This window comes from Apteryx rowi, unplaced genomic scaffold (genome assembly GCF_003343035.1).
Source record: "Apteryx rowi isolate R43461 unplaced genomic scaffold, aptRow1 scaffold_193, whole genome shotgun sequence".
NCBI classification, from domain to species: domain Eukaryota; kingdom Metazoa; phylum Chordata; class Aves; order Apterygiformes; family Apterygidae; genus Apteryx; species Apteryx rowi.
Window position 1 is genome coordinate 103,622 of NW_020448230.1, and position 27,721 is coordinate 131,342.

The 27,721-nt window shown below is 38.6% G+C and overlaps 1 protein-coding gene across 1 annotated transcript in view; it reads right to left on the minus strand.

Annotated features, from left to right (window-relative positions):
- The window catches only part of PCNX2 (pecanex 2), a 166,362-nt gene that overhangs the window by 58,118 nt on the left and 80,523 nt on the right, over positions 1-27,721 (minus strand). Inside the window, exons 20-24 of the mRNA XM_026062780.1 lie at positions 27,365-27,457; positions 26,688-26,838; positions 22,578-22,719; positions 16,724-16,901; positions 2,273-2,381 (exon numbers count right to left, since the gene is read on the minus strand). Coding sequence (XP_025918565.1) covers positions 2,273-2,381; positions 16,724-16,901; positions 22,578-22,719; positions 26,688-26,838; positions 27,365-27,457 — 673 coding nt within the window. The remainder of the gene's footprint in view (positions 1-2,272; positions 2,382-16,723; positions 16,902-22,577; positions 22,720-26,687; positions 26,839-27,364; positions 27,458-27,721) is intronic.

A 27,721-nucleotide genomic window follows, 5' to 3' on the forward strand; every position in this document is an offset into this window, starting at 1 on the left:
AAACTTTGCAATCAAAGGGAAACTCATTGAAATACAATCATCTTAGTTCTTCAGTGTTTTGCTGAACAACCTTATATAGACTCTCCTGCAATTCATATCTATGACAGAGTTGAAAATCATTTCTTCATTGTAGAATTCTGTAATAATTTGCTATAAATCACTTAAAGTATTTGGATAAATAATGCTTTTCTTTTCTAAATTGTCAGTTTGAAGCTTTCCCTTTGGTGTTTATTTTGTCTGCATTTCCCTCTGTCCTACCTGCCCATTTACACTTCCTATATTAAAACCTGCATCAGTCTGGAACTGGAAAAAATTCCGATACCCAACTTCAGATACTTAACTTCCTGGTGAAGGATAATTTCCCCAAAGATAAATCAGGGCATCTAGATAAGGCTTTGAATTTCTCCAGAAGAGATTTTTTCTTTCTTTCAATTATCTGCTGAGGGAGATTACTCAATTAATTCAGCCAGCCAAGAAAAGTACCTAAAAGTAAGCATTTCTGACTCCCTGTGCCCAACCAATAAACCCTTAGAGGGGGTTGGAAGAAGGCTCAGGGGAGATAGGCAAGGGCGTTTTGCCCCATAAAGCTCAGAGGATAAGGCAGGTTGTGACTGACCTTAGCTGTAGCACAGAAAGCTGACTTCATCTCAACACAAAGGGGACCAGCGGGCAGCCTTTGTTTTGGATTAACAGCTATGTCAGTTGAGAGGATCAATTGACCATATCACAGCTGAGTGGATTAACAGGTGGTATAAATGTTTCTCCCTGAGATTACTGAAAGAGTGCGAATGTCTCCCTGAGTTAGCCAGACCAGCATGGAGGGAGTGTATACATGCCTCAGTCCAACATGGAGTATAAAAACTGAAGAACTAACAAAATTTTTGAAGAGAGCAATGGGCTTGAGCTGCTTTCAACCCACATATTCCTTCCCGGCAATGGGGGATGTCCAGCATCGTGACGGTGAGCATATTACAGGGACCCGCAATGGGAAACACATTTATATTGTGATTGAACTGTACACTGCAATTGCTATATTTTCCTAAGTGTAACTTACACTTGTATTGTGATTTCAGTATATTGCTGTATCACTCTGCTAAACCAAAAATCCCATGTAACCTCAAATATCTTCAAATAAGTAAATTTTGCTATTAAACGTTATACCCTCCATGTGTAGAATATCTAAAAGAAGCTGGTCAGAGAGTATTGGACTCTGACATTAATTGGTGTCACTGACACCATCTCCCCCCCTTGACATGGAATCACTAAGAAAATGTAAAGAAAAAAGTTGTTTGTCCTTTGAATATTAATAAACATTAGCACAGTTAATCAGTGCTGCAGGTGATTCAAAATATCATAGCAAAGAACAGAGGGAAAAATCACTCAAGAGAGAAACAAAAATTACTCTTTGTAGGATGAAAGGGATAATGAATCAGACATCTAATAAACAGTAGCAAGTAAACTCTTCAGTAGGTCTGAACTAAAAACAGTTCACCCAACTTTTTTTTTTCTGCAGTTTTGGCTAGGGGGAAGGAAGAAATGAAAAGTTAGTCTCTGAAAATGCTTTAGATGCCAACAAAGTTAAGTTTGATCAGTTAAGGTCACAGTGTTTTATTTCATTTTTATCTTTCTCCTGCTTTAAATCATATTTCTAACTGAATTAGACTTTAAACTGAAAAATTTTTGTTTCAAAAATCCACTATATATTTTTAACCCTACAAACATTTTGGGGTCATTATACTCCATGGTTAAGTCTCCATATCCACAAAAACAACGTTATCAGCCCAGGAAAGGGCACTAATGTTGATGAACATACATTGTTACTCAAAAAACTTTTCACTGGATTATCCTCAACTTACTCTACGCATCTGCATAGTGGAAATGTTAAAAAAGAGAATGCTTCTCAGCTCCACAATGAAAATGTATACAAAAGAAGTCCACCCAAAGTGGAACTAAGTTTCAAGAAGCACCGAAAGTCAGTGCCTAGAGCTGCAGAAATATATGATCTGCTGAATGTGACTGGGTGTGAAGTGGACATGCATAAGACCAGTTTTGGTCAGAATACAATTTCCTGGTTTCGGATCCTATGCAGGCAAGAGTTGAGCATAAGCAAAAGAGAAAACCACATTTCCCAGGTGATGCTTCAAGCATTTTCATGTTTTTAAATAAAAGTTACCTAGAAATGTCACACCTTGTTCAAACACTGTAAATAATTTTTTGTACATACATGAAGAGGAATTTGAGAGTAAAGAAAAAATAAATTTATAAAGGATATGAGGTATTGCAAAGAGCTGAGCAAAAACATGGAACGACGACCCCCAGGCAATCTGCCAGGGAGCAACATATGTCATGATGAACTGTAACTTTTGCAGTAGGTCCCACAGCTGAAAAAAAAATAGAAAGACATGGTCACTTTTTAGGTATTGAGATATTTTCAGATGTTACTATCTGAAAATGATAAATCTTTTAGAACTGGAATGAATGTGAGATAGTGTATGTTGTTATATTAATTTTCATTGTCATTAATGCCCTACATCAGTAGGGAACAAAAGTATATTTTCACTTGCAATTCACACTTACAAGGAGGTACATCCTTAACTACCAAACTGAATCTAGTTCCTAGATTGTCTTTCTTCAAAAATGTTTGCTTTAATTAGAAATTAACATAGCAGTTACCTGCCAACTTGTAACACTACATAGTAACTTCTGTGTTCTTCTATCAGCATTCTCACAGGAAGAAAGAAAGAAAAAACTGCATCTGAGGGAAAACCATGCTTTTGCTAATAGAAATTACTTCATTGAATTGGAACTTCTGTGATCTCAATCTTTCTGCAAAATAATTCTTTGTCTTAAGAGTTACTTTCAGTTGTTCTCCTCAGGGAAACAGATGCCTCACCCCTTACCCTTCTCCCCTCACTTAAATATTTCTTTAAAAGAATTCCAGTACATTATTATCAAAACAATGTTTTCTGTAACTTTCAGTGCACACGCTGGTTTGGCAGAAGAGATTAGGGATACCACATTAGAAATAACACTAAATCTGTAAAATACAGTCAGTCTGCAAAATACAGTCAGTCAAGCAGGTATCTTTCGTACAATACACCATGAAGCAGCAGAAAAAACACAAAAACTTTTTTTTAGGAAAACAGGTTCTGATATTGGGTGCATATATCAGACTGCCAGTAAGACAACTGGTTAATACAGGACAAGAAACCCCTAGGAGAAAGTGGGTGCAGGAAATAGAGGAAGCTCTGTGTGCAACACATGCAGCTCTGCACAGGAAAACCAGGCTTATTTCTCAGGAACACAAAGCTTATGTGTTGAATCAGTGGGAGATGCCATCGCTATTTAAGCATATGCTTGGCACTAACCATGCATTGTAGTTGCATTTCAAGATCAAACCATCTTACCATAAAAAGGTTGCTTTAACACGAATTCTTCACGTTGCACAGTACGAATTAAAAAACATACTGAATTTACATTTGGGCTCCTGTAAAATATGCATTGTGGTGCAACTACAACTTTCTGATTCAAAAATGATGTGTGCATATTTCCTGGAACGTATATATAAATTTTTTTCTGTTAGTTCTCTTGACATCAGGCCTGAACAGATCTTTTGTCTTGCCTGCACTGGGTTATCAGATTCATTTTGCAGCATAGGTTCCTGATAAACTGTCAGGAAAGATTTGGCCTTCAACAGAGATTATTGCTAAACACACACACACGACTTGAGAATGAAACAACAATATATGCAGCATTTCATGCTCATGTAGCAAATATATGTTGAGTTTCTTATAATACACCTTTCAATCGCTTAAATGAAAAACATGACATTGCCAGCATCCTGAAAGATATTGAGGCTATATTAGTAAATAAAATGCTACCAGGAAATGTTCCCAGGCACTGGTATTGTATATGTAGTTAAATTGTCAGAATGGTCCCTAGTAAGGTTTTTGTTGGGCCAAAACCAATACCTCCACCCTGCAGAGAGGCTAGGAGAGTTTACTAGCACGGACACAGCCTTCTCCATGACAACTGGCCTCCGTGACAGAGCATGGTCCTAGGCATACTTTATTAACTAGTAAGTACATAGTCAGAGAGGATGCATCTTCACTGCCAGGCTAACGCATTTTATCTGCCCTTAAGTTACCACCCCCAAAGTATCACTTGATCACCTGTATCCACATCAGCAATGTGCCGATGGGACTTTTCATTGAGCTCCTCTATGAATTCCACTGTAAATAATTGCAAATGAATTGGRAGGGAGGCACAGAATGACTAATAGCATGAAAATGTTTTGGTCTTTGTGCTACCAAATGATCACAGCAGCAGCTGCTGCATCATGCTAACTCCAGTTTTAATTGATATACCTTCCGCTTGAGATGAAAGCAGCGCTACATGATTTATGTGCTTTGGTGTTTTGGCATGTTTCAAATTAGGAGCAACTTCAAAAAATATAGCTTACATTATCACAGGCATATTACACAAAATGAGGCAAGTCCTGATGAAAACAAGCTCTACAATCTCTTCAAGGCACAGCCTGGTCACCCCTCCTTAGTTTAACTATGAGAAATTCTGATATTGTCTACTTTGTTTTCTCTGAAAAATACTACATGTGACTTGAAAACGACAACATTAAATAAAGCAGGCAAGTAAAACTGAACTGAAACTAGAATCGACTTTCATTTATTTGAACACTTCTTAACAGGTTGGATGGTTACTTTGTTTTACTTAATCTGTATTCATCTGAAATGTCTAAATGAACAGCTGGGAGAAAAATTATATCTGCTAAAGATTTAAGTGAAGGGTTGAAAAAGCTAATGACTCACATCTGAAATCTCAAAAATTCAACACTGCAGCACAACCCACCAAAGTTCTGCCTGTTACAGACTGAAATCACAAAGACATAAATCAGCCCAGCTGTGCTCAAAGCTCAGGGTTCATCAAAAGGTTCTTAAACCTCAAATATAATTCAGGTTTTGTATTTGCTAGGAAACCAAATCCAGGAGGAGACTCTTCTGGCTTCTTGTTCTATGACATCATTTTCATCATTCTCTAATATTTACACATTCTTGCAAAATAGGTCATGGAGCCTAAGTTCTCTGTTGCCTCTAACCAGTCCTACCACTTCTACGTTCATTCACTACTTGAATTTTCTGTTGTTTATTTTAACACCTGCCTTTCAGCTAATGCTTCCATAAGATAGGCAACAGATCTTATTTCCATTAGCAAGAACATGGATGTAAGACAAACATTTTAGTGAATTCTCTTGTTTTTTGAGAGCTTTACAACACTGTACCCAAAGGCCTGGATATCTGCAATTTTCAAGCTACTGCATTCATTAAGGGTTGTCAAATGCCTCTATTAGACATTAAAATACTGCTTCCAGGGCAGTTCTGCAAAACATGTCACTGGTGTTCTACAAAGCTTACTATACTTCCTAGAGATGATTTCACCTGTGTTTGGCAACCACAACATAGAGATTTAGGAGGGGAGACTTGGGGGGGGGTTGGGGGGAGGGGTTGTTTGGTTTTTTTTGCTAAAGCAATCTAAAAAATATTGCTCCTTATCAGCTCTACCCAGTTTACTACATACTTCTTCTATATCTGATACAGGAATTCAAAGGATTCAGAAAGTGCTATTGCTTTCTCACAGGGAAACTGAAGCTGCTAAAATTTGTTTTCATAAACTCAAAGAAGCTGATCCTCAGAAACACAATCAGTCTCTTACTTCAGCTAGAACTACGTAYGTTTCAGTCTTCAGTAATCATAATGCTTTAAAAGGAAAACCTTTAACATCTTTTTTAAATTGTCAGAAACAGTTAGGATTAGGAAGGGTTAGGAAAGTCAAAGCCCATCTGGTAGGGTTAAATCCTGTGAGGGGTATGAAAGGCAAGAGAAGATCTTCTACAGGTATATAAGCAGCAAAAGGAAGACTGGGGAAAATGTGGACCCACTGCTGAATAGGGCAGCATGGTGACAAATTCACAGAAAAGGTGGAGGTACTCAATGCCTTCTTTGCCCTAGTCTTCACTGGCAAGACTTAGAATCTGAGACGTGTGGGAAAGTGTGGAGAAATGAAGATGTACCTTCAGTAGTGAAGAATCAAGTTAGGAAACATTTAAGCAAACTGGACATACACAAGTCCATGTGCACTGACTGGATGCACCCATGAGTGCTGAGGTAGCTGGCCAATGTCATTGCGAAGTCACTCTTCATCATCTTTGAAAGGTCATGGTGATCAGGAAAGGTTCCCGAGGACCAGAAGAAAGCAAATGTTACTCCTATCTTCAAGAAGGGCAGAAAGAAGAATGCAAGGAGCTACAGGCCAGTCACCCTCCCTAGATCCCTGGGAAGGCAATGGAGCAAATCCTCCTGGAAACCAATTTCAAATGCATGGAGGACAAGAAGGTGATTGGGAGTAGTCAGCACAGATTTACAAAGGGAAAGTCATGCTTGACCAATCTGAGCCTTCTATGATGAAATGATCAGCTCAGTGGATAAGCTGAAAGCAGTGGATATTGTTTATCTTGACCCTAGTAAGGCTTTCAACACTGTCTCCCAGAACATCCTCATAGACAAACTGATGAAGTACGGACTGGACAAATGGACAGTGAGATGGACTGAAACCTGGCTGGACTGCCAGGCTCAGAAGGTTGTGATCAGCAGCACAAAGTCCAGCAGGAGGCCACACACTGGTGGTGCACCCCAAGGATTGATATCGGGGCCAATACTGTTTAATATCTTCATTAATAACCTGAACAGAGTGCACCCTCAGGAAGTTTGCAAAACTGGGAGGAGTGGCTGACACACCAGATGATTGTGCTGCCATTCAGAGGGACCTCAACAGGCTGGAGAAATAGGCTGACAAGAATCTCATGAAGTTCAGCAAAGGGAAGTGCAGAGTACAGGCTGGTTGCCAACCAGCTGGAAGCAGCTTTGCACAAAAGGACCTGGGGGTCCTGGTGGACAAGTTCAACATGAGCAAACAATGTGCCCTTGCAGCAAAGAAGGCCAACAGCCTCCTGGGCTGCATTAGAAAGAGCTTTGCCAGCAGGTCAATGGAGATGATCCTTCCCCTCTACTTAGCACTGGTGAGGCTGCACCTCTAGTGCTGGGTCCAGCGCCCAGCTCCCCAGTACAAGGACACGGAGATACTAGAGCGGGTCCATGCAAGGGCCACAAAGATGTTTAAGGGACTGGAACATCTGACTTACAAGGAGAGGCTGAAAGAGCTGGGACTGTTCAGCCTAGAGGAGAAAAGGCTCAGGGGGGAATCTTATGAATCTGTATAAATGCCTGATGGCAGGACTAAAGAAGACAGTGCAAGACTCTTCTCAGTGGTGCCTAGTGACAGGACAAGAGGCAATGGGCACAAACCGAAACACATGAAATTCCACCTGAACATAAGAAAAACTTTCTTTACTGTGAGGGTGGTTGAACAGTTGAATAGATTGCCCAGAGAGGTTGTGGAGTCTCCATCCTTGGAGATATTCAAAACCCAACTGGACATGGCCCTTAGCAACCTGCTCTAGCTGATCCTGATTTGAGCAGAGGGGTTGGACTAGATGATCTCCAGAGGTTCCTTCCAACCTTCACTATTCTGTGAAATACATAATTTATCCTTGGCAAAGTATTGTTTTTAAACAGTGCTAGATACAAAGGGGGAAAATTCCCATCTAAAGTGAAAGCTTTTTTTAAAAAAATATGCTGAATTCTTTCCCTGTCTTTATGATATCTTCCTTAAACATGCATAAATGATTAATTTTCCTTGAGACTTCTACATCCTGGTTTAGGATGATTTATCAAAGCATATTTTTTATTATGCTTTCTTAGACCTTCAACGTTTTCTACAGTTCACCAAGCAGAAAAATGATGTATTATTTAGGGGACATAAAGTTCTAATGGTCCTAGATATCTCTACTCATGTGACAGTTTTGCACAGCAAACAGTTTTTAAGTCTTTGATAAAGAATTTAAATTGTCAGTATATTCAGTAAATTTAAACTACCACATTCCTCCTACTGTCAAGTGAAAGTGCAGAGCATGCATCCTTCATTCATATTTATTTTCTGTGGACACACAGTTTAGCATCTTAATCATGTTTACATCTTCTATAAGTTGTTAAAAGCCTCTATAGAACTCTGGCACATAGACTAGTATCCTATACATCCATAACACAGAAGAGGTAAAGACTTAATTTTTCAGGATTTCTTTTTTGTGTTTATTCTTACTTTACTGAATGTAAGCAATATTAYAATCTGGAAGTTACTGGAAATTACAGTTAACATATATAAAAAAAAATTGAGGAGTCTGAAATACCACTAAAATGTGATCTCCTCTTCTCAGTTTGGTGGATTTCAATAATCTAGCTGGAGATTACCAGCTGAATTTAAAAGACACTGAATGTGATATGGAGACTATGCAATACCTTCAGCCTTTGGCAGCCTGTCTGTTCAGCATCTGTTGAGACTCCATGTGGGCAGACTCCTTGGTAGTACTGAGACTAAATAAAGTGTAAAAATTTAAATTTTCTTGCTAAGCTTGAATTTTTCTGGGTTTTAAGAGAGTGTGTGCACACATTGATTTTAAACAAAAACAGCTTTCCAGGATATCTTTATTTGCATCTGCCCTTATATTATGGGATTTCAAGATCATTGTTTAATGCAAGATATATAAGAGGGAGAAAATAGAATCAGTCCAAGACTCTGAAACCAGAACCTTGTAAGAATATATTCCTGGAACACAGTGTCTAGCACTTACAGTGAAGGTGTACAAAACAGGCATGTTATAAACAGCTGAGTAACAGGCTTCTGAAGCCTTACATTTTAAGCCAAATGTTAACCATCAGGCAGAAGTAAGTATGATGAGGATTATGACAATAAAAAGATGATAAAATGAACAGCCCTGGATCTGCTCCAGTGGCAGAGGCTGCTTCTGCCAACACTGTAGGCAACAGCCCAGGGAAGGAGCCTGTGGTACCATAAGAAACCATCTCCCATATTTCCTGAGGTGGACAAGAAAGAGATCAGAGCTTATCAGTGCAATCTGCAATGGCCAGATAGCTGAAATACAACAGATGGGAGCTGCACTGATCCAGCCTCTCCAGTGAAGCATTCATAGACTGGCTTACGCTCAGACTGTATCCTCCCAGAAATCTCCTTTACTAAAAGCGAACATAAAAAAATGCACAGAGAAAGTTGCGCTTTGAAGCATCAGATAGTGGAGATTTCTCTTTCAATGTCAGCACTACCAGACACAGAACATGCTTCTAACAGCATGAGTGTACATGAATACAGTTCTCAATGTATAGCAAGTTAGACTGACCAAGGGAATGGGTATATATTTTCCTGCATCCATGCATTTTTCCCATTCTAAAGAAAAAAGGAAAAAAAAATAGAGAAAATGCAATTTGGAAAGAGTGTCAGGGATGAAGTCTGAAGTAGAGATCAGTGGAAGAAAGGTGAATGAAAAATCAGTTAAACCAATATTAAAAGGAAACATGAACTGTACAATGCACAAGAGAGTTAAGGAGTCTACAGAAAACACCACTGGGATTATCCTGTCAAATATCAGATGTAGCCTTGGGTATTTTACTCAGCAGAAAGTGTCTTAACAGGGCTTATACACCAGATATCAAAAGTTGAGGAAACAGCTGTGAGCTAAGAGGGTACAGCTGATTAAGACATTGCATTTCAGTCTGCACGAATGGCAAGAAATGGATTAAAATATGAATTAATGACTTAGTGCCAGAAGCTTTGAAGTGAAACATTAGATTTAGAGTAGGAAAAAAGATCAGAAGGGGGAAGGAAACAGAGTGAGGTTTTTGTCTTATAAGTAAGTAGCACCTAAATGCCCTCGGACATGCAGACTAACCAAGAAGCCTGTTGTTTGTAGCCACAAAGGCAGTAAAAGGATTCAACAGGTTAACTGCTGGACTTCTACGAAGCACCAAAGTCAGCAGTAGCACTTTCTCATAAAATCAATGAAAATAAGATGACGTGTAATTTCTTCCCTGTCTGAGGGATTGTGTTGCAGACGCTGAACTCTTACAGAGTTAAGCCTGATCAGCACAGGTCTGGCAGGTTGTTACAAGCTGGCTCTCCTAGCTGGAGTTACTTTGATGTAAAGATCATCTTTCACAGATACATGACATAGGATACTATGGCAGAAATAAGTATATGGAAAGAGAAAAACTCTTACTAAAAATAAAAAGTTAAAAAATGTAGACTCATTAGGCTGGAAAATGTATTCTGGGAAAGAAGAAGAAGAAATATCAGACAGGGAAACTGTATCCGTAAGTGAGCTCAGCAGGGGTAAGAGTACTTAGGCAAATGAATTCAGTGTTAATGAAGGCAAATTTAACAAGCTCTGGTTCTTTGATTATTTTGCCTTATGCATGAAGACAAATTCAGAACCCTCAGAGAATTTGACTATCAGAAAATATATGGTGATTTCATATTTTAATATTGCTAATTAGTTCATCCACACACACAAATTAAGAGGCCATTAAACTGCCTGCCAGCAACATACAAGAGAGAGGAAAAGATAATAAGTTGTAGTCCTATAGATTAAAGGGTTAATGACACTGGATCTTAACATTCCCATCAGGGTCTGTGTGGTAGATGAGTGTGTAAGCAAATAGAGGCTCTTTCTTTAAGGCTTAAAGGAAGCTACACAGATTTGTCAAGAATCCAATTTTTTCCAAAGCCCAGAATTTAACAGGTATCTCTTCTCAATTGTGCTCTACAAATGAAAGAGTTGCTGTCAAGGAACCAGCATACCAGAGTTTGGCATACAGTGATCTCAGACATGCTGCTGGCTCCTCTACAGCCAGAAGCATCCACACTTGCACTGCTGAGTTTGCAGGACAACCTGCACTGATCGCTAGGAGAAGGCCAGCAAAGATGCTTATAGCTTAGAGGATCAGAACAGCACTTGCAGTCTTGGCATAAACTTTTTTCTTACGGCAGCCAGTTCAATCCTTGAAGTCCCCGTAGCCTAAAATTTACCCAGTATAAGCAAGGAGGTTCACACCTGAGACCAGCATGCTGAAATCCATCATTGCACATCCAAAAATTCATTATTACAGTACAGAAGAAACAGAAAAGATTGTCAGCTTGCTCCAAGCCAGCTGAGTATTGCAGACCTCTAGTGCCTGTGGTACAGCTGGCACAGTCTCAGAGAAGATAAACCTGTGGCAAGAGCCCCAGACCTAGTAGATGTGAATTCATATCTTTGGGGATTCAATAACCTAAGGCAGTCAAACACATAAAACCCTTCAGAGGTATAACACCCAAATATCTCTGAAGAGGATGGTGAACCTGCTCCATATATTTGTACTGAAAATTTGTTAGGAAATAATAGATAAGATTATTTTATCCAGCCAGAAAGAAGAGGTGCCTGTGCAGCATTAAGCATGTGGGCACGGTTTCTTTAACTGATGAGATCAGCTAAGAGAAAGGCCAGAGGAAACCTAGGAAGAGGCTTTCCAGTCAAGAGAGAAAGACAGACAGACATGTACACACACTTTAACAACACTTTTTATCTTCCAACAAAGATACTCCCATAGTATTAGATGATGGCTACAGTTTAAAGTTCTTGACCTGTGTTACAGGAGAAGGGCTGCTCCTGTCCCTTTATGAGCACAGAGATCTTTTCCATGGCTCAAATCTCTAAGAAAGGCATAGCTAGAGGAATGAAGCTGGTGAAAATGCACAGATTTCCCAGCAGTCCCATTCAAACAAGTTAGTTAATGCCCAGGCCCAAAACTCAACAAACTCCATGCCCATGCATGTTTTCGCGACAAGGATTCATCTGAACAACCAGACCACTATGAACAGTATAGTGATGACTACTTTGGTAGCAATTCACCACTGTTCTGAGCTGTTTTAAGAACTCAGCTATGTCCATCTCAAAGTTTGCAGGGCACCAGTTTCCCCTAAACTTGTGAGCCTTGATTTGCTGGGGAGCCACATGGCCTGACCGTTGGGTACCACCCTCTTTCAAGACATGATAATTCTTCCAGGGGATTGTTTTTTCCTTCTTGTGAGCATCCATTCACAGGCATGAGAGATACGCTTGTTTCCCTGTTGCCATGGACAATATTGTCTGGGAAGTCTGTGACTGCAGCCAGGTCTGTTTCTGACCTGGCTGGCATAATTTCTGTCGCAGACAAGCAACTACACACTACCTGCTGGATATTACAACCCAGGGAGAGTTGGCATTGGTTTGCACATGGCCAGATACAACATCACAGACAAAGAAAGGAGTGCATATGCCTCCTCTTTTGCACGTACAGTGCTGTCTTTGCTTCTTCAGCATAACATCATCACCATTCAAGGCTCCAAAAGCAGCTCAGGCAGACACTACAACCCCTCTTACAAGCAAGAGTTAGAGGATTCACAGCTGGCACAGGATGAAAAGCAAAGCTCCATCCTTAACAGAACACAGCATGGCAGCTGGTGACAAGCCTTGTCCTGAGCATCTTTGTTAACACTCAGCCAGTTCTAAACCAATAACCTTGACGTCCAAATGATCTGCATTGGTTTTTCCATCATGCTAACCAATATCTGTTCATTCTTGACTTGAATAACTGCTAAACATTCTCTAAAAGCAGCTCACACAGTTGCCAAGGAAGACTGTGCTGTCCTTTTTTTCTTTTTCTTTTCAATTGCATTGAAGAAAGATGGTCCTGGTAATCCATAACATGCACTTAACCATCCATATGGTTACATATAAGTATTTGTTCATATGTTAGAATTTTTCCTAAGTTAAGTATTGTATCAGTAGACATTACAGGGATGGAAGAATAGGCTGTCTTTTCTTCTTCCCCAAATAGTTTATTCTTTCCACGCCCCAAAACTTGATAATATTCCCACAGTTTTTATCCCATTACAGAAAAGTCTTAGAGATCTTCCTACTGCTAGAAGTCTAGGGAGAAATCCCTTAAGTCCTGTTATCTAAGTCCATCTTCCCTGTGCCTCTGAAGAATATATTCTCCATTATTTGTGGTTTTCCTTTTTCAGCTAATACGAACATCCTTATTAACCTTTGCACTGATATTATAGTATCTCCTAAGAAGTCCAGGGAGAAAAAGTGGCTCATCTGAAAATTTTAGATGGAGTAATAAAGACCAGCAAGACTGTCTTGATTATCCAGTCTGACTTCCTGTATAGTATACACCAGAGCATTACATCCACAATTCCTGAATGAGCTAGCATGTATTTTTAAAAGGCCATTCAACTCTGATTTTAAATCAGTATATACAATGTATATACTGTATATATGTATGTATAAATGTATATATGAGTATAGACAATGGGAGCTTTTGGACTGAAGAATCCCAGGCTGTAGCCAATGAGACAATCTGTGGGTGGCTATTTGGAAAGTCCTAGCACAAGAAAGATTGAGAAGTCCTGTTCCACTTGAATTGAAATTATTCCTAAAAAATAAATAACAAAGCCTTTTCTAAACATTTACTTTGCTCCTCTTCCATGGCAATTTGAAAGACAAAACAGCATACTCAGTGTATGCCTAATCACCTTTTAGCATTAAGATTTTACATTCTGCAACTTGATGAAATATAAACAGTTAATGATTTTAAAAAAGGAGCGAATTATTCGTGTGGCATTAATAAGACCTACGATGTTAAAATAGACCAAAAAATCCRTGTTGATTAAAAAAGCCCCATGAATAGAACTGAACAGGTTCTCACACTCTGTCACCCCAGTGTGGGTGCTTGGCTATTTGCAAACAGAGATAAAAATCTGCGAGCAGTGATTCGGACTCCCATGCCTCAACTTGTTCAGGGAGCAATCACATTCATTCGGAGCCTCTGATTTGACTGAATTACATTAAATCAACAGCACAATGGGGAAAATGAGGGAAGCAAAATCAGAGAGATATTCAGAAATGTTCCACACAACATTATTAGCAAAGTTTTATTCAACATAAACCTGCTTCAAGATTCACTAGCACACTTGTGAATGTCTGCTGAATTTAGATGGCTTTCCCCCCAGTGCCTGGCAGAAGAGAAAATAAATGCTTGTTGCAGCATTGCTTTGATAGCATGCAAATAATTTTTCATGGGGCAACTCTTCTTAAAAATTACCATCAGTATGACTAAGACACAGCACTTGTAGAGTTCCACTATCAGATGGTGGAAAGTTCAAACTTGCATGAGCAGATACTAACTACCATTGGGTAGTATTTCTGCATAGCCAAAGGGATGACAATAGAAACGCTTTGGGGTTTGTTTCTGTCTTTTTAAAAATAGTCACAAACACAAAAATGACTGAGTTCCAGATGGATAGAATCTGTGAAGATCCATAAAGCTTTCAGGAACACAGGTGGATGTAGCCTGCTTAGAGCCAATAATATGGAAAACAAACACTTCATCTTTATCCTCAAGTGAGCAAATCCTTTAAGAAAGTTCCATAATACTGACCTAATAAAAGTTCAGACCTTAATTAAAGAAAATTTATGTTCTTAATGATTTGAAATTAATAGGACTTTAATTGCTGTCATCTCCAATGCTATTTTTCATATTGGCTTTAATGATCATTGTGCAACTATGCATGTGCTTTTGTAATATAAATAATTCAACCATTTAATTTCAAATTTTTAAAATGGCACAAGGACAAGTCCACCTGATGAACTAATGACCTTCAAAATTTTAGATTTAATGAGCTATGCAAAAGATGACAGATTAATGTTAAAACTACACTTTCAAAATACATCTGTAGTACAAACTTTCAGCCCAGAACAGCAGCATTTATTCTAGCAAACATCACTACTTAGTTTGGCATGCATCCTTGATTATCTCAGTCTTATTCCAATCACTAGTCTTTCTACTCGAAGTAGTAAATCCAAACCATCTAAGTAACTTCAAAAAAGAATCATTAAAAAGTCTTTACATCTTTCTCTTCCAAAAACATGCAATAGTTCACATTGGTATTTTGTGATATGCTCACAAAGCCAACATTTCCACAGAATTAATGAATTACAAGACTCATTTCTCRGGTGCTAATTTTTTGATACTGTAAAGAGGTTTTTGGAGAATGAGCTTTAGGTCTTAATAAGTTATCATCTGGACATAGGATGTCCACTGACACATATCAACAGTCTTCTCAGAAAATGGAAATGCATCCCTTCCCCTAAGGAACATGGTAATGCAACGAATACTGAAAAACCTGCCACAATACAACTAACTTCTGCATCACCTAAGAGCTAATCTTTCGCTCCTCAGAGGTAAGAAGCTTGACAAATTATTCTAACACTATTTTGGGATCATAGAGTGTTGGTGGTGGGTGATAGGATTTAAGGTAGGGCTTCTTTTCTTGCTCATTTTCTTCCCTTCTTCCCTCCAGACTCTGCCTCCTTACCCCAGTAGAGAGAGGTGGTGGCCGCACAGCAGCACTGCCAGGTCTGAAGGATGGTGGCTTGAAGCAGGTGAAGCTGCCACTGGACAGTTGTCCAAGAGTTTAGAGAAAAGAAAGGGCCCAACGTGCCTCACTGAAGTGCTGTTGTTCATCCCTTCCCTTCCTCCCTCACAGAAGCACAGAAATAAGTCAGGAAAAAAACATTTGAATTCTGCTTCACTGTTTGCCTCAATGATTGGGAACCGCCAAAATAACACCAATAACCTGGGCCTTTCCTTAACAAGGTTGAGACTTCAGCTGGGCATAGACAGCAGCGTAAACTGAAGCTGACCTCCTAGTATAGAAGGGCTAAACATCTCTATGCATATCACTGGGCATCTCCACAGCATATGCTACAGCCAGTAGGGAACATTTCTTTCTCCTCTCAGAGATGAAGTGATGCTAGCTGGGTCACACTCACACTTACAGTAGGGATATTTTAGCAAAGAACAACAACACCAAAAAGCACAAAAAAATCTCACCAGAGTTACCTCCATACAAAGCTGTACCATATGCCATGAAAATTGGGGAACCAAAAAGTTTAAAAACAAAACAAAACACAAGAGAATTAGTAAACACTCTAGGCAAGTCTTCAATACTTTCCGATGTTTTATCAAGGTACTGGTTAAATCTACGTGTTTCAGTGGAACAACACATAGAGTAGATTAGGATCTGATCTGACTGATGCAGAAAGGGTTTGTTAAAGTATATACAACTAGGAGAACACACGGAGTCCATAGCAACTGAGAATTAACAGTAAGAAACAGGAARGAGCTCCAAGGTTAAGGTTAAGGGCAGCATAACAAGGATAACAGCCTGAAACTAGGAAAAGAAAAATGTAAGTCTGACATTAGGAACACATTTTTTATCAGGAGGATCATTAGATAATGGTATAATTTCCCAAAGGAAGTTGTTGAGTCAAACACTAGAGGCATTCAAAGGAAGCCTAGATAAAAAAACCCAGGCGACTGATCTGGAGGGCAGCCCTGCACTAATGACCCAAGAGGCTCTTTCCAGCACATTGAGGATTCTGCTCTTGAAAAACCACAATTCTGAACTTCCATAGCAATATGTGAGCAAAAAGTAAATACAAAATATAGTACAAAACAGAGAAGACATTTAACCGGAAAGTTGTTTTCAGTTTACAGATTTTTTCCTCTGTAATACTAATTATCTGTATCTATATATTAATTCATTATATGCAACAAATCCCACCACATATTTATCAATACAGTGACACTAAGAAAATAAATCAAAACTACAAAACATATTTTTCCAGAGAAACAACAGTAGCTATAAAACTTGCCTTGTGAAATACAATGGACATCATGAAGAAATCCATCAAGAAGTTTTCTGAAATGTCTTTGTAGTCAAATCGGAAGAAGATTACAGTAAAGCTCAAAGTAACAAACTGATTAATAGGATTACAGAATGAGGAGCGGAGAAGTTTCATCCCAGCAACTGTTATCAGGATAATATCACAACTGTGAGAAAGGCAGAAAGAAAAACCTAATCAAGTCAAAGTAATAAAACATGAAATTATGAAGCTGTTAAATATAAATAGCAGTACCAGATGTATTTTGGATTGCTAAGTATATCTAATCTTACACAGCTTATTGATTTCTGACATTGATATTATGTTATGTTTTAATAATAATATTTATTTTACCCATCTGCAACTGCATAACCTTTCCTTGTCATTATCACATGCTTACAATCTGCAATAAAGAAATAAACCGTATTGTAAGAGTGGTATAGACTATTAAGAATCAAGGATGCAATAAAGAACTTTTTATATAGCTCTTAAAATACAATTTCAKTTTGGGAACTGACCTTAGCATGTCTATTAATATTACCTTAATTTGAGAAAACAGCCTGAACCCACTCCATTTTTGTCTTTATTACTGGAATCTGCTATTGGTAACAGAGATTACAAAAACATTCTAGCTTTATCATGCATTATGCCACAATCCTGGATAGTAACATCCACAGATTAGGAGTGCTTGAAGCTCTTGTTGTTGTTTAGTTGAATGCTGTCTCTTCGGTATATTCATTTCTTCATCAGATGAAAATAAGTTATGCATTGCATCTATATGTGAGAAAATGTATGCAATCTTTGTTTTACTCTCCCTTAATATATTACAGAGAGTGAAATTAAACTGAGAACTCTAAATAATAAGTGCCACACAGAAAACCAACAAGCCCATCTCAAAAAAAAAAAAAGAAAGAAAAAGAAAAAGTGTTTGCTGCTACATCTCCAAGAACACAGTATGCCTCTTTAAACTTTCCAAAAATCTCTCCATCAACTATACAGGAAGGAAAAGTACAACTATACAAGAAGAAAAGATGGCAGGAATATTAGCCTTCCTTTACTTTAGAAAACTACTAGTCTCTGTAAACATATCTGTTCTCTGAGACTTGTAGTTGCTCACATATTTTAGTTTTAAGATAACTTTACAGAATTAGAAAGATGGTCTTGCTTAGACTGTAATTTTGATCTCTTGATAATTACAACCCATCTGGGGGGTTAAATCTTAGAAAGGGCTCAGACATGCACATTATTAACTTTTAGGTCACCAAGATAGACTCCAAATCCAGCGCCAGGCATGTTGACTCCTTCTTCAGTGTGAGGGAAGACCAGGCAGACTGCTGAGCAGGCAACTATCTAGAGCTAGTCAACAGGAAAGCCTCAGGATAGTGATGTGTCGGAAAATACTTCCACTTCTTAAATCACCCTGACCCAGGACTGCAGGTGAGGATTCTTTGCCCCCTCCAGCACAGCTATGTGCTTCTCATCATTCTTGCAGGGAACTGAGCTGGCTCTTTACTCTCAGAATAGCACTAGTGATGCCAAATGTTTCTGCAGCAGCCTACTGGTTAGAGCACTTGCCTGGAAAGAAAGGAATCCAAATCTAATCACTTCCCAGATCCAGAGGGACTCAGACTCTCATCTCACCCCTCTAAGGCACCCTCGACTCCTGTTGAATCTGTGCCAAGAGTTAAAGTTTCTTTTAGCCAGAGAGACAGAAGGTGATTCTACAGCCTTGCTGGTGGGCACTCCCCAGAGATGGGAGATGACACTGAGCTCCAGACTACGAACACCAGCATGGTTCTGTATTTTACTCAACAACCCCTAAAAAATACAGGAATAAGGTTAGGAGCAAGAATTAGAGCCCATGACTCCCATAAAAATTCCCTTGCCACCAAAGCAGGAGGAATCAAGAGCAAACAGTTCTTCCATAGCCTCTGTTTTCCTGGTAAATGCTTAACAGTTAGATTCTTGTTAAATGAAATGGGCAACACCTTCTTCTCCATCCAGGTCTTTAAAAAGAAGTAAATCAAATCAGAATTTTGTGGACGCAATACTATTCACACATTGGACATGCTGCAAGAACATCTCTCAGCTTAAAACCCTTGGGTTTCTGGGTCCTAGCCAGGACTGCTCATGGAGCAAATGCTTTATTCAACCTAGAAAGCTCTGAATATGTTCAGAAGTACACCTTGAGTCTCCAAATAACCATCAAGTCAATCTCAGAAATATTTAGTGATATTAGGCATCTCCAGGATTTTCTGGCAGTTGAACAGGAATGTCTGGATTGTGGTTTTGCACTTTAATGCCTAAGAACTATATTGAATCTATTCCTGAAAAGACAACAGACCTATTAGACATGTTCAAGTAACTCCCTGAAAATTGGGAGACAGATGATGTCTCTTAAATAATGTAAGAACACTCATTTTTTGGGAAGTGTGCTGTTTTTAATGTTGGTAACGACACACAGGGAGCTTAATCCATATTGAGTGACTCAATGAAACAGGCCAGGTATTCGCAAAATGCAGGGAGGGTTCTCCTCCACCCTGCTATGAACCAGGAGAATACCTGCTGCCCTGAGTAACACTTGACAGCTCAGAAAGCTCTGAACAAGCGTGAAAAGATCTCTAGGATATCCCGACTCAAACTGTGTTTTCATCATTTTAGTAAGTCTCACAGCCTGCACATTTCCAGGCTGATTTTGTGTGGCATTTATTCATTACTGTGTATCTCCCCTAATGAAGATGCAACTTTACTTGAGTACAGACCATTCTAAGGGATCACCAGGACATCACTGAATAAATGAAATGCCAAGTGCCCTTCTTTCTTACCTTGTCAAAGCTGTTCCTTTCAATCGCCCCCAGATTTCCAAATGGAAAACTWAGTAGCTGAGTTAAATAGATTCTGAAGTCATTAGAAGCCATTCCAGTGTGTCATGAACAAACTGGTTGGATCTCATATTCTTCATAAAGAAGAAAATTTTTGCAACATGGAGGAATTTCACAAGGAAAACTAACAGCAAAAGGAAGACTTTTTGCTTACTACGTCTGTTAACATCCACAACATCTCACACAAACGGATGCTATATAAAATAATGTTCACACAAGGTAACAGAAAATAATTTGCTCATTATCCCACTTCTTTAAAGGTATTGCCACACAAGATGCTTTTTCTGAGGCCTTAAACTCCCAGTAGACAGAGAGAGAGAGAGAAGAACGGCTTATTTCCAAAGTCTTTGTGGTAGGTAACATGGGAAGCCATTTCAGGTTGTCAGCATGAGTCCCATTAATAACCAGCACATCAGTGCCTGGAATTTTCAAGTAAATTCCTGACTGAAGCAAGCCTTTCTCCCTCTCCAAGAAGCAAACTGCATCAGTCCTTTAAATCACAACAAGTTGAAACTGCTTAAAAAAAAAAAAAAAAAAAAAAAAAAAAAAAAAAAAAAAAAAAAAAAAAAAAAAAAAAAAAGCGGAGAAAAATTCCAAAATAAAATCATACACGTTACCTCAGACACTTTTCAAACACAGAAAGAAAGAACACCTTCCCTTCTCTAAGGGATGATATGGTCTGCTCCTTGGATGGTAAATAACTAGGGTATGTTCAAACAACAGCAAACGTGTATTTACATATTAAAGCAGAGAAAAGTACAACCCTCAGTAACATGGTATACAAAGGACCAAGAAGAATCCAGGGCCCCTTCATTTATTCCCAGTAGTTTTGTTGTGAAACAACTTAGCTCCTGATGCCTAGCAACAGTGCTTATTGGAAACCTATGCAGAATAGGAGATAGCAAAGCATCAGGAGAAAACAGTCTAGTAAGACTGTAACAATGAAGTAACACATGAGGTATAAATCACTTCTGTTTTCTCCTGTCTCGGTCCTCTTCTATTATTACCAGAGAGGACAGATCAGGAGAAAGCCAGTGTGGGGCAGAAAGGCAGGTTCTGAATCATAGTAAGAAAAAGGGTGTATCTTCATTTCAACCCACTGGTGCAGCTGTCACCTGGGTAAACATAGCCAAAGTAGATTTATACTTCAGTATAAATCAGTATACTTCAGATCAGTAGTAGTCTTGACACAGCAGCATTCACCCAAGGCTTGTTTGGGCTTTACAGTCTGCATTGAGCCACGGCTCCACCACTGTCAGTACTAAAGATATATAGGGTTAGTCTCTCTAAGCCACAGCACGTCTTTGACTGAAGTCTGGGCATACCTTAAGTGGAATTTCTCTGAACAGCATTCAGAAATTGTATTTTTATGGGCATGCTTAAAGGTAGTTTTAAATCCAAGATGATCACACAGACACAAGAGGGAAGGGGAAGAAAAGGATTGTTACGCTATTCCCCTAAAGGCTAAACAATCAGAGGCAGAAACAAATGTAATTACATTCTTTAATCTCAAGATTTTTGGGGGACTGACTCACTGCTTTTGAACACTTGAGGCAGGTGATAACTTTAAAGTGTAATCTAGCTTTGAAGAATGACTACGTATAAATACCACCTTCTAGCACCTTCTTAAGTCTACGCATTTGTTCCATGCATGTATTCAGTCACGTCTGCTAACTAGTGACAAATGAAGTTTTGATTACTTTTTAGTTCTGCCAGCCTTGCAAAACCAAATACAGCAATGAGTGTGACCTCAGTTTTACCCTGGACAACACACATAAGCTCCTAAACCACTTTGGCCCTATCATCTCCCAAGCGCCTGAGAGAAAAAGCTCAATGGGAAACTACACAGGTTATCTTTGAGTGACTGTTGAGAGTCTCTCTGGAGAAGCAGTTTTCTTGGATGAATACATGCAAAGTTGGCTAACACTCTCGTTCTAGCTTTAGCTCCTAAGAGCAGAGACCATCTTTTTCTTATATTTGTGTAGTCCTTAAAGCAGGAACCAGTGTTCTTCTTTAAGAGAGAAGAACAATTAAAACAACATGTGTTTTTTGACATCAAAGTTATTTTTTTGGTAGACTACTTAAAATAAAAATTCTAAATTGTTACTAATGCTGAGAATCCCCTCCTTCTCCCCACAGCAGTTTTTCCTGTTACTGGAACCTGAACACAGGCTGGTTTGTTTTTTTTTTGTTTTGTTTTGCTTCTCTTTTTAATCATCTGCATCACTGTCACTCTGATAAGACTGCAGCAACTCTGCACACTGGGGATCCTGCAATCTCTAAGCCTGCTGAATCTCTGCAGTAGGTAAGTCATTGACCAAAATGTTTACCATAAAAGGCAGTCTGCAAGGATCATACTGTGAATCCATGGATCAGCATCAACAGTTCTGCTTAATATCAGAGATATCAGCCTTTGGAAAAACTTATATCCCTATCTTTCTCAAGCCACTCTTAATGCAGGACTATCCACCATTCTACATTGTTGAATATTTTATCCAGTCTAGCCTTAAATGACTTGAATGGTGAAGCTTCTGATAACTCCTTTGGGAGACTACTCTGTAGTCCTAAAAATCCTCACTGTTAGAAAATGTTTCCTGATATCCAGCCTAGATTTCTCATTTTCATTTGATTAATTCTAGTTACCCCACTGTGTTTATGCCCATCAAACACCTGCAGACTGGCATACTGTGCCTTGCTTTTAATTGACATTTAGATATTCCATATACATCTATATATAGCTCTTTAATCTTTTAATTTCTCTCTCTCTTCAGTCATGTCTTAGCATGTGCTGAGGTAGTTTTGATTTTCTCTTTCAGTAGAGCTAATGATTATTGTATACTGAAGCAATAATGGCACAAAAGCAAATTGTGACAGACAGACTAAAGAAACAAATTTCATCTCTCAATCTTTAGTCTAAATCTAATAGTCTGCTACTCACATGCTGTGAGTTATGATCAACTTACTGTGTACCAAGCTTCTTGTATTTACTAATTGAGAAAGCATCAATGGTGAGGGCATTCAGTATAATAGCTGGATACAAGATGTATTTCTCAAAGCACTGAAGCCATACATAGAGCCTTTCAAACCACATCAGATGAGCAGCATCTGAAATAAAAATTGAGATAACAGACAATTCCATCACATTATCAGCATTTTTTTCACAGTAATACCGTAGAAGTAAAGAAATGAGTTAGCTCACACTAATAAATATAATCAACCAACTAATTTATGACACCTTATGGAATCCATAATTCTTTTGCAACAGAGAAATCAATTTGCTCTTTGAGTTTGGAGAGTATCTACTTTGTTTCTTAAAACTGCATTCAAGAAACACTCAGAAATGTTAAGAGATGACATATACTAAAATGGCAGATCCTACATAATCCAATTATTAATCACTTTAATTAAATAGCACCTTTAGTGCTTTAATGATTCTGGATAGGTCCTTTTCAGTTCTACAGTTGACCTGGTAGATGACCTGCAGAACCTCATTTGAACTCTGTGCCTCATCTTAAAGTGGCAAAATATTGCTCATTATCTTGTAAAGTATTATCAACCTCTGTAAAGGGAATGTCCTTTGAGATCTAAAGACTGAAAAACTAACAAGAACTAGACACAGTCACAGATGTTTCTCAAGACACCTTAAAAACAGTTGTTGTACAAAGTATCTGCCAGGATCACATCAATCACCAGTGAAAACCACCTTCTTCTGCAGTAGACTTTACTAACACCACCACTGTGCTCAATGCAAGTATTAAACAAAAACTGAATGCTTTATGCAATTAAATTGCTATGAGAACCTAGGTGAACTGAGTGCAGAAACATTTGTGTATTGAAAAAAGTAATGTCTTTATTCTTAATCGAGCTCAGCTAAACAAGTTTATTGGAAAAACAGCAAATACAAAACTTGATATTGACTCAGGGATAACAACTCCAGCTACTGAATCTCCAGTGCTCTTCCTTGCAAAAATGGGAATAATTATGTATACTCACATTCGCATCACCTGTTCAATGACAGGGAAAGAAGACATGCTTAATCAACAGACTGTATGTTGTATAGGCACAAAGAGAAAGATCTAAAAATTATCCTTCCAAATTAGCTTTAAGTCATGTTTGCCAGTATCTCAGGTTAAGGCAACACCCTTGCAAAAACCTACATTCAGAGAATATTTTCAGTCTCTATCACTTTTTTTAACCTTTTCTTATTACCTAAGGGCCACCTCCTAAGAAATACACACACCGAGATCTCCATTTTGGAACCTAGCTTTTATTCTCTGTCTCTCCTTCTCCTGAACTACAAATTGCTTTCAGGGCTCCTGAACTCTACTAAAGAACTTCATCCAGCTGCCAAAGGCTGAGCTCCATGTAAGAACTTGAACTTGAATAGAGACATGCATATCAAGTAGGCCAAAAAGGTGGTGGCCACAAGAGCAGAGAGAGATGCAGTAAGGTGTGTATAGACAACAGAGAGAGGAAAAAAGAGCTCGCATTCGGAGGGGATTCAGGGAAAGGAACCAATGATTTGAAAACAGCTTGGGGGGGGGGGGGGGGATAAGAGAAGTGGTGGGGAAGAAAGGGAAGAAAAGCCATGGTCTCTAGTGTTTCAGGGCTTCTCACTCAGTCCTGCACTACTTTTGACATGTTTATTGTACCATAAGCTCATATATTATAAGCTCAGCCTTTCTTCCTGCACTCAGGCAAAACAATAACTAGTAATAAATGAGCTATCTCACAGGGGCATTATGAGAACTGCTCTGATAATTGCTATTTTGCGGAGGGCCTGAAAGTTTAAATGGCTCACCTGAAGTCTGTGAAACAAAGCCAGGAACACACCTGTGCAATTGCCATTAGTAGATGCTTATCTAGTTGCAAGCAATCTCACCATAGCACTACCTTTGCTGTCAAAAGCAGGCAGGCAGGAACTAAAGTATCCATGCAGTAAAAGCTCCTAACAGACACCTTGTTTTGTGTACTTGTTCTTTCACTGTCCCCACCTGACAAATACAGGATGCTGTCCTTTTCTGAGCTTCTTTTTCTATACAAACAGGGGGCCTGCAAGTTCTGCTCCAAAATTTTTCTTACAGGTTTTGTACAAGAAAAAAGACAGGGTGACAGGCATATCTGTCAAAAGGATTACATAATCTTTTCCTCAACCTGTCTCATCCCCGAACATAAGAAGCCTCTGCAGCAGCCCAAGGGATAGGGAAAAAAAAAAATCAATATTTTAATCCTGTTTTCCAATGCACAACACTGGATACATTGCAATAATACTTAAACCCAAAAGAGAGGAGACAGACTGCATAAAAAATGAGGACTGCAAAAGAAGCTAAAAAACTCTGTTGCCTGCAGCAGATAGCATGCGAAGTGCAGCTGATCTCAAAGCAAAAGGAAAGTCATCTGTGGAGATCAGTCTGGTAAGATCTCTACCCTCAACCTTTTCAAAAGCTGAGTCATCGCATTTTGGAAAACAATGTTTTCCGACAAATGAAGATGGACTTAAACAGGACAGGGAAAAGAAATCTTATGGTTGCCTTTTATGATTAAGTTGATGTAACAAACAATAAACCTTGGGTATTCCTCAGAATTACTGATTATCAAGGAGATGAAGCTCTGAACAATGTTTTTCAGTTGGATATGATTGTTAATAAGATTTATATTTCTTCTACACTTTCTTTGGCATATTGCAGTAAAAGTTAACAGGCAACCTTCAGTCAAGTCTCTTGGGTATTTCTTCATACCCAAGCCTTGTTTGGAAAGTAATCATTTTGAAAGACACAATTTTTTAAAAAAAGATTTAAATCCTTAATGCATAGTTTTACAGAGAGCGATCTGAACCCTTTTGTCGTCTAGCCGAAGAAGAAACTAAAGTCCCTCAGCAGACTGTGTTCTGACAACAATATCTTCAAACACCTCAGGAAAATATATTGAGAATGATTAAGGCACAGGAACCATCAAGAAATGACAAGTGAGCTTCTTGCTGGGAGCAAAGACAAGATGATAGCTGGGGATAAAAAGCCGTGATTCTCAAAGTACACTGGCTGCTTGTGGAAATAATTGTGTAAGAACAGGAAATCAGACCCTGACATACTAAAATATTTATAGATACTTGTATATATCAGGGCATCACCTGCTGAAGCCAGCAAACATGGGCAAAAACAAATCATCAAGGAAATTACAGTTACTTTCAATTGTAATGTTCCTCTTGGAGTGTAATGATGGAAATTAAAGCTCTAAGTTGCACTATTCATGTTGCTGAAATGGCATAGTTAACAGTCTGAAAGCAGAAGTAATTCTGCCTCAATTTCATTAATCTTTAAAATTTTAGCTTTTTAATTATTTTAAATACCATTGCCTTAACATGAATTATAACATATCAGACAATGCAGCAAGTAACAGGATGGTAACGCAGATGCAAAAGGCAGATCAGRTGATGGCTCATGAAGGGCCACTAAGATGTTTAAGGGATTGGAGCATCTGACTTATAAAGAGATTGGCCAAGAGGGCTGGGACTGTTCAGCCTGGAGAAGAAAAGGCTCGGGGGATCTTATCAGTGTGTATAAACACCTGGTGGGCGGGAGTAAAGATGATGGAGCCAGATTCTTCTCAGTGGTGCCCAGTGACAGGACAAGAGGCAATGGGCACAAACTGAAACATAGGAAGTTCCATTTCAATATAAGAAAAAAAACCTTTCTTACTGTAAGGGTGGTTGAACACTGGAAGAGGTTGCCCAGAGAACTAACGCAGTCCCCAACCTTGGAAATATTCAAAACTCAACTGGACACAGCCCTGAGCAACCTGCTGTAGTAGACCCTGCTTTGAGCAAGGGGGTTGAACTAGACAATCTCCAGAGGTCACTTCCAACCTCAGCCATCATGTGATTCTGTGATGTGGTCTCAGGAGACAACTTCTACAGGTTCAGATTTGTTGTTGATCAGCACTAAAAATGCAAGGTGATGGGGGATGTTATTCATAATAGGGAAATGTAAAGCATAATTTATTCTCCTTGCTCTTCTCCTCATTAAACCAAGACAAGCTGCAAATCACTGTTTAGATGATAACATTTTACTACAAACCTCTCACTTCCCGTTGCCGATACTCTTTGCCTTTCAGTATGGGGTGGGAGATCCACAGCCAGGGGTGATGCTTGCGAAGCTGAGGAAGTATGTAATGTGTTACGAATCCCACAGTCCATGCTAAAGCAAACAGAACAATGCTGAGAAATGGCTGGGTCAAAAAAAAGAAAAGAAACATGGTTATAATTGCAAGCAATTTTTTAAAAACTTTAAAAAATATATTTCTAATAATTGTATTTCTGTGCAATTGATTTTTATTCTTATGCTCAAACTCTCCAATTCTACACGTGGATATAAATGTGGGCTATGGAAATGAAGCAACAAACTTTTGTTTGAAATATGCATTCTGCACACACAATTAACCATTTTTTTCCCCCCAAATAGAGGAAAAAACGGCAAATGGTCATGTTTATCCATTCTGTTCCCCAGCATAACAGAGGTGAAGATACAAAAAGGTTTAAGGAAAGAAACATTAAATGAATAATACCATGACTAGTATAAATATCCATAAATTAATTGCATTGTGCATCAAAAACCAGAAGTCATCAAGGCCAATAAATACATTTTCTCTAAGTCCTCTCCCACAGTCTCTATTCCTTCCAGCTAAAGCACCCTGTGCTTTTACATATAAGAAATAATACCTTAGGGGAAAAAAAAAAAAAAGGATGTATACATACCCTTAATGACAGAAACACTGTGCTAGCACTGACTGCGAATGACAGAACAGCAGCAACTGTGCAAACAATGAGATCCGATTTCAAGATTTCTTTCTGCGAAAATAATTATTTAATACAAAATTAGCAAGCCAATACTATTTCAACTAGACAAAGTAAATGACTCTATTCTGAATTACCCACAGTCTGCATTGTGATAGGGCTAGTCATCACTGTCTAATACAAAAGTATTTTCTCCTCTCTGCTTTGGGAAATTATTTCTTCACAGTCTAGGTTTGTCAAAGGGATTATATTTAAATTCATCTTGACTAATTTTAAATAATGTTTTTAAATTCAGTTTTAACATCAGAGAAATGAAAG